The following is a 7742-nucleotide window of genomic DNA, read 5'->3' as shown; positions in this document are numbered from 1 at the left end:
GGGAAGGGGTGGGGCGAGGCTCTCAGGGAAGGAGCTCTCAGGGAAGGCGCTGGGTGGGGCTCTCAGGGAAGGAGCTCTCAGGCAAGGCGCTGGGCGGGCTGCTCTCATTGGGGTGTGCGCTGTCACTCCCAGTAGCTTGCTTCCAGACAGACGCTGGATGCTCTTGCTCTAACCCCTTTTTTCTTTGTAGGCATCCATAGCTAATACTTGAATGCTTACTGTGTCTTTCACTCTATTTGAGGCAAATCGTTGGTGAATAGTGTAGGTACAAACATAGCTTCCCTCTTTCTGAGGAGCAGCCCATGGATTGGGGGAGTTAAGAGGTTATCTGTGATAACGAACTGGAACTGTCCACTGCACCATTAAGTGCGGAGCTTAGATTAGTGCTGTATGATGAAGCGGCAGGGAACCTTCTGGGCTGGAGTAAGATCTGGAAGGAGGCATGGAGTCCAGAAAAATAAAAGTTCATTTAAAAAATGCTGTCTTGGGGCGCCTGGGTGGCTCAGTCGTTAAGCGTCTGCCTTCGGCTCAGGTCATGATCTCAGGGTCCTGGGATCAAGCCCTGCATCGGGCTCCCTGCTCAGCGGGGAGCCTGCTTCTCCCTCTCCCACTCCCCCTGCTTGTGTTCCCTCTCTCGCTGTGTCTCTCTCTGTCAAATAAAAAATCTTAAAAAAAAAAAAAAATGCTGTCTTTTAGGAATTTTCTCCCTGCTTCCAGATTTCCTGAATAGTCCATCTTGCATACCACAAATTTACCATTTGTTCAGAAAACATTTGGTGGTTGCTTCTTATGTGCAAGGCACTCTGCTGCATTCTTGGGATACATCAGTAGAACTTACTTGCTAGTGAAGGAATTGGAAAATTGACAGTTACTGCATTAAAACTGGTAAAAAGCTGTGAAGGGAAGGTAGGCTGCGCGAGTGAATGTCACAGAGCTGTCAGATGTGGGCTGGGAGCAATTCACTCTTGAATTGCACTCAAGAGTCTGAGTAGGAATTAAGACAGGGAAGATACAGAAGCAGAGGTCACAAAGACCCCTCGAGGTGGGAAGGAACATTCTACGTGTAGTCAGAGGACTGTAAGGTGACCGTGGTGGCTGGCACATAGATTAAGTGAGGGAAGCAAAGCAGCAGTGATGAGTGGGAGAGAAGCAGCTGGGGACAGGGCCTAGTGTCCAGGTTGGCCATGGTCAGAAGTTTCCTCATTCTAGATCTCTCTTGTCATGTCTGGCTGAAAAATTGCAAACCTCCTGAATAAAAGCTCTAGCATTCCCCCATGAACCGGTCCCATTCAGTTTTTGTCTTTCTATTTATAAATGAAGGCTTAAAGAACAGTTTTGTCCCAAGGAGACACTTAGCTAGGGTTTGGAGTTGGTGTGTGGGTACTTTTCTTCTTTTTCTTTTTTGGTCCTTTGGGGTTTTTGCATGCTGCTTTTTTATAAAAATTATTTGGGCTTTTGTGTTGACATTTCCAGTAAAAACATGTTTTCAAAAATTAGATGAGTTTTAAAGGAGAACATTAGAAAGAATTTTTTTTGCTATTCCTTTTACAGACCCCAGTGGTTTCTCCCCTCTGTTATATTCATTTGGTCTCTCAGACTGGCAAGTACCTTCTTCTTTGGCCAGCTTGTAAATCCTTAATTATTTTTTCGTAATGCCCTTCTGGAACCCAGCTCATTGCCTTGTACACGATAAATGCTAAATAAATATTTGAGTAAATAAAGTTGACCCTTCGCAGTAGAATGTAGTATGTCTGCAGTGAATTACAGAGGTTTGCTGTTTTTATAACCAGGGGCGTGCCTTCTTTTTCCCCTTTCTGATGAGCATTGAGACTGATGACTGGCTTTTAGAAAAATGAATTTCCCGAGATAGGACTAAATGACCCATGGAACTTAGATAAGTCTTAGCACCTCCTGACTTGGTGACTCAGGGACAAATCTACAGTTGTATACAGGAGATAGTGGTTTTCCAAAGGCCAGAAAGATGTAGAATAGTGAAAAGTAGAGGATGAGCTCTTCTCTTTGGACAGCAGTATTCAAATATGTTTTAAGTGTTCAGTGGCATGTATTAATGATGATGAGGCTTAAAGGTACCATGAGTTAAATTCTGTTTATAAGTTTTTATTGGAAATCAGTTCTGACTTCGGTGCCTTTTCTTTGTATTTTTAAGATGCTCTCTAGACTATCATGAAGTGCAAGTGCCATAGCTGAATGATGAGTGTGTGTGTTTAATTAATAAACTTCATGGTTTAGAGCAGTTTTAGGTTAACAGCAAAACTGAATTGGAAAGTGCCCCCCCCACCTCCCCCACTGTCCACATCCCAAACCATAGTGGTCCATTTGTTACAAGTGATGGGCCTGCATGACACATCATTATCACCCAGAGTTCATAGTTTACTCGAGGGTACACTTGTGGTGTACATTCTGTAGGTTTGGACAAGTGTGTAAAGTAGTCACTGTGTGGTATCAAACAGAATAGTTTCACTGCCCTAAAAATCCTCTCTACTTTGCCTGCTCACCTCTCCCTCCCCCCCCCCCGCCTTTTTTTTTAATAGCCCGATTTTCCCTACAAAGATGACCTCCTGGCATTGGACTCCAGCTGTCTCCTCTTCCTTGTTCTTGTGTTCTTCGCCTCATTCATCATTTTTAAGGTGAGTTGCTGACTAAATGTTTGGGCAGCCAGTTAGACTGTGGCACAGTTCGTCTAAAACATTTTTGTTGCCTTTTCTCCTTATAGTTCACTGTTAGGGGACAGTGTTCTGACATAGCAGTAAAGGTAACTTCTGGGGGATGTCCTCCCTCTTGTTTCTGGAGAGTGGTTGGAATTCCAGGATCCTTCCTAAGTGTAAGGAACGTCATGTTTTTGGATCAACAGATCAATGATTTGATTGAAAATCTGTTAAAATTCCAAAGGTTCAGAGACAGAATTTCTTTTGCAGCACAGTGGTTATCAGACCTGAATTAAAACCCTAGTTCTGGTTTCTCTGTAAAATGCTATCAATAAGACTTGTGATATTAAGTGTGAGCAGGTAGGGAAAGGGCCTGGCCTGTGCTAGGTTCAAATGGATGTATGTTCCCTTCTCCATGGAGCACATGTGGGGGAAAGCATAAGCCACCTTAATTTTAGAGCAGGTAGTCTGTTGAGTTTCTAGCATATGGAAATTTTGTTTGCCTCTTTCAGGTGTATCTAATCAACTGTGTTTGGAACTGCTATAAGTATATTAACAACAGAAACATGCCAGAGATCGCTGTGTACCCTGCCTTTGAAGCACCCCCGCAGGTGAATGACCGTTTTAATATAGGAAATCTTTAGTAGCCATTCTTGATTATTCTCAAGAGCTTAGATCTTGACTTCCTCTTCAATGCCGTATGTATGGTTCGGGCATGGATAGCTTACATCCGCAAGATTCAGCGTTTCCCTTTGGAAACCTGGGTGTGTGGGTGAGGGGCCTCCTGCACTGCTCGTTCAGCTTCACTCCTAGGGAGTCTCCAAGATGGTTGCATTTGCAGGGGAGATCAGACAGGAAACAGCCGTGTGAACCATATCAGGCTCGTGGCTTCTGGAACTTCTAAGGATGGGGTACTGTCATGGGCAGCTTGTGTTGCTTTCAAAAAACATCCACATGATCGAAAGGGGAAGCTGGTTTTTCTGTGGGGAGATGAATGCAGTGGGTTCCGTGAGTCTATGGGGAGGCCTACTTCAAGGGCCCTTTAGTTGCTGCTGTATTAGCTCTTCCCGGTTTTCAATATGTAGAATGTATGTGGCCCATGTAGGGCCAGCCTGTCACACTTGGAGACACTTGGGTTGGAATGTCACTCCTGCACAGATGTGCCCTTTACCCTAGAAGAAATGATAGAAGGGCCTGATCCTTTGATTATAGATTCTGATGAAATCCAGGATCCAGTATCTTATTGGAGGTTTCCTTTAGTGTAGTTCCGTGATGCCCTTAACCTGGATTTGCAGCCCCTGAGGCACTGGTACTTTGTCAGTCACGCTGTGGAGGGGGAGGAGAGAGCCCTGTCACCTACTTCCTTTCCTGTCAAGGTGTCCTGGTAGCCTCAGGGTCTGTTCAGAAGCAAAATTCTGCCCCTCTCCCCTCCATCCCTCTGTCTTTAGCAGTTTTGGATCAGACAGCTCACCTCCAGTTACCAGTCCTCTCTACGCTCAGGAACTTTTCAGCTCACAAATTCCTCAGCTAAAATCTGAAAGCTGAATTATTCCAGGTAGGATTGTAAAGATGCTTTAAGTCAATATAATTTTTTTCTCTCTTCAGTATGTTTTGCCAACCTATGAAATGGCCGTGAAGCTGCCCGAGAAGGAGCCGCCGCCTCCTTACGTACCTGCCTGAGGAGATCCTGCCTTTGTCAATAAACCCTATACCAGCTTTTGTCTCGTTTATTGTACAAGATGCTGCAGTGCAGGACTCTTCAGACTTGTTTGATATAAAATTCGTTTTCCTTTGTTGAAGCATTTATTTTCAAACACTAACAAGCTCTTTGGACATCTGTTCAAAGTCTGTTTTTTTTTTTTGTCAAGTCTATACATTTTAATAGTTTTTGGAGACAATCTAGGTTAAGCAAGAGCAAAGTGCCATTGTTTGCCTTTAATGGGGGGTGGGATGGGGGTATTCTCTACACATTTTCTTTTTTAACTTTGCACTTTCTTTATATAATAGTTTGCATTTTGGTTATTTGCTGCCCTGGATACTTTCAGGAAGAATGACTTAAATATTCAGGGTGAGTGAGTTGGATATAAGATCTGAAGTTTTCAGCTATGAAAACAGGAAAAATACATAACCTTTTAACTTGACTGTGGAAGATGTTGGTTGCATGTTTCTAACTTGTATGTGTTTCCATCTTTGTGATAAGATGCTTTAATAAATCTCTTAAATATTTACTGTTGTCATTTTTTAGAAAGTCCATTACCCTTTTTTGGTAGATAGAATTTAACATCTTCCATTACAGTAAACTCAGACTGTCAGGGTCTTTTGGTACTTTGAGAATACAATGCGGCTTAATTAGAAAGCATTTCTTTAGTCCAGTAACTCAAATCTTACTTAACGTTATGGTGAAGATATTACTTGAATCACAGGCCAGAAATTACTGATGGTTTGTTAGAAAAATTATATGATGAGGGTAGCAAGCTGTCTTTTTATGTAGAGATCATTTAGTATTTAGGTAATGAGTTCATCAAGAATAATTCAATAGGTGCGCCTGGGTGGCTCAGCCATTTAAAAAGTGCCTGCCTTCAGCTCAGGTCATGACCCGGAGTCCTGGGATCGAGCCCTGCATGGGGCTCCCTGCCCAGCGGGGAGCGTGCTTCTCCCTCTCCCTCTCCCTGTCGCTCCCCTTGCTTGTGCTCTCTTTCTCTCTGTCAAATGAAAAAATAAAAATCCTAAAAAAGAATTCAGTAGTTCAAGAATAATTGAAAAATATATCAGTTGACCTTCAGAGTGGAGCCAAAGAGAAAGCAAACTGTGCTTATATGCACAACTAAAACTTTTCTCCTAAAACTACTCCACCTTGCATCTTGCTAAGAATGTAGTAGTAGTGGCCTTGCTCACATCGACCATATAGACACATGAGCGTATTTTACACATTTCTTAAAGGGTTAATGGAATTGTTTGGCTGCAGTCTCACTTTTATAAACACCTGCCACCACCAAAATAAAGTGTAAACTTTATATTTAGAAAGGACGTACAGTTGTGTCTGGGAGTATACCCAGTTTCGGGTAATATAAGATATTTTACTGATCTTATGATTTTAGAACATTTCAAAATCATAACTTTTCTGGGCTAGGTCTCACTTTGTTTCTTTATAAAAACTGAAAAAGAAATCTTAGAGATCCATCAAGTTACCTTAGTTATTACTGTTGATTTAATTGTGTTGTCTGTTAAGATCATGCTAAGCAGTGTTTAGATATTAACCAAACTCTTAATTAGCTCTTTATTAATGGTGGGATTACATCAAAATGTGAACACATCAGGACCCTGACTTGGTGGGGCTCCTTTTAGGGCTGGGGGTGGGAGTGGCATTTGCCTGTAATCCATAGCCAAGCTCGGTGGGCCCAACTGGGCATTGTTCCTCCTGGAGTGGAAATGGTGGGCCATAATGACTTAATCACGACTTTATTTGGAGCAGGTTTATCTTCTGGAAAAGGACACAGGCCTTGGACTTCATGGAGGACAGTCACAATGTGTTAAACCCAGTCATTTTCCCTAAGGCAGGGGAAAAACTTAGATTGTTAAGGGGTCATGTTTCCAGTAAAGGGAAATTTGTCATATAACAGTTAAATATCCTCCTGAACATGCCAAAATTGTTTGCCTTAAAAAGGTAAATTCCCTCTGCTAGTTTTGCAGAAAAATGTTAGTAGACTAGTATATTTGATTCTAAAATTCAGGTAGAGATAACACTGAAAGATAAATGTTTAGGCGTTTGGCCTTGTTTTTTAAAATAGGAAGCAACTCCAGCTTAAGTAAGGAGCTCATAAATCTCACCATTCTGACTTGAGTTTGGCACTGCTTCTGATATTCCCATAATAAAGTCTCATGAGATCCTGATGCCTTCCTAAATCACAAAGTCCTGTTATATTTGCTTTTTTAAAAAAAATATTTATCCATCAGCAGACAGAGTGCAAGCTTGGGGGGAGGCAGAGGGAGAGGGAGAATCCCAAGCAGACTCCCCGATGAGTATGAGTGCAGAGTCCCAACGTGGGGCTCGATCCCAGGACACTGAGATCATAACCTGAGCTGAAATCAAGAGCCGGACGCTCAACTAAGTAAGCCACCCAGGTGCCCCCCTGTTAAACTTTCTAACCTCAGTTTTGGTTTTTATCATCCAACATTGTTGACTACCCAACCTCTTGGCTTTCACAACTTTTCACTGAGTTTTGCCTATCTTTGTCATCTGTTTGGTTTCTTTTTGTAGCTTTTTCACCTCCATCTGCTTTGTCCACTCTGTGCTCCGGTTTTGGCCTTCTTGCTTCACATTCTCAACATTTACTTATATGAATGTGGCTAGCTGTAAAAGCTCCATAAAGTTCCAGGTGTTTCTGAGGCCTATGAAACAAAACTTGAGCCCTGTGAGGCCCTTGTTTCCAAAATTGAGCTCACTGGAGCATGCATTTTCTCTGGCATTATTAGCACATTTGACGTAATGGAAAGAGGATGGTGTTAGGGATTATCTGCTGGGTTCAGTACCCAATTCACACTCTAACCCTGAGCAAAAGTTTAACTCAACTGATATATTTTGAGCCTGTACTTTGCTCCAAGTGCAAGAGACACAGTGATGGGCAAAACAGTAAAAACAAAACAAAACAAAAACCAAAAAAACCCTCCTTGGTCTCCTTTTAGTGGGGAGAGACAGATGATTTAAAACGATATAGTAAGTTAGTGACAGAGCTACGGAGAGAAGGAGACAAGAAAGGGGATGGGGTGGGTACAGTTTTTTTTTTTTTTTTAAAGATTTTATTTATTCATTTGAGACAGAGAGAATGAGATACAGAGAGCATGAAAGGGAGGAGGGTCAGAGGGAGAAGCAGACTCCCTGCCAAGCAGGGAGCCCGATGCGGGACTCGATCCCGGGACTCCAGGATCATGACCTGAGCCGAAGGCAGTCGCTTAACCAACTGAGCCACCCAGGCGCCCTGGGGTGGGTACAGTTTTAAAGGATGTCAGGAAAGGCTGCACTTGGAATAAGGTGACATGTGAGTGAAACCTGAAGGAGGAAGATCTTAGGCAGAGGGA

The 7742-nt window shown here is 42.7% G+C and overlaps 1 protein-coding gene across 1 annotated transcript in view; it reads left to right on the top strand.

Annotated features, from left to right (window-relative positions):
* LAPTM4A (lysosomal protein transmembrane 4 alpha) overlaps nucleotides 1-4892 on the top strand; it is a 17871-nt gene extending 12979 nt beyond the window's left edge. Inside the window, exons 5-7 of the mRNA XM_021697749.2 lie at nucleotides 2553-2648; nucleotides 3179-3277; nucleotides 4272-4892. Coding sequence (XP_021553424.1) covers nucleotides 2553-2648; nucleotides 3179-3277; nucleotides 4272-4346 — 270 coding nt within the window. The 3' untranslated portion in view covers nucleotides 4347-4892. The remainder of the gene's footprint in view (nucleotides 1-2552; nucleotides 2649-3178; nucleotides 3278-4271) is intronic.
* The last annotated feature ends 2850 nt before the right edge of the window (nucleotides 4893-7742 follow it).

This window comes from Neomonachus schauinslandi, chromosome 10 (assembly GCF_002201575.2).
Source record: "Neomonachus schauinslandi chromosome 10, ASM220157v2, whole genome shotgun sequence".
Classification (NCBI taxonomy): Eukaryota; Metazoa; Chordata; class Mammalia; order Carnivora; family Phocidae; genus Neomonachus; species Neomonachus schauinslandi.
Note: the sequence above shows the minus strand (reverse complement) of the source record. Positions and strands in the feature narration are given on the sequence as shown.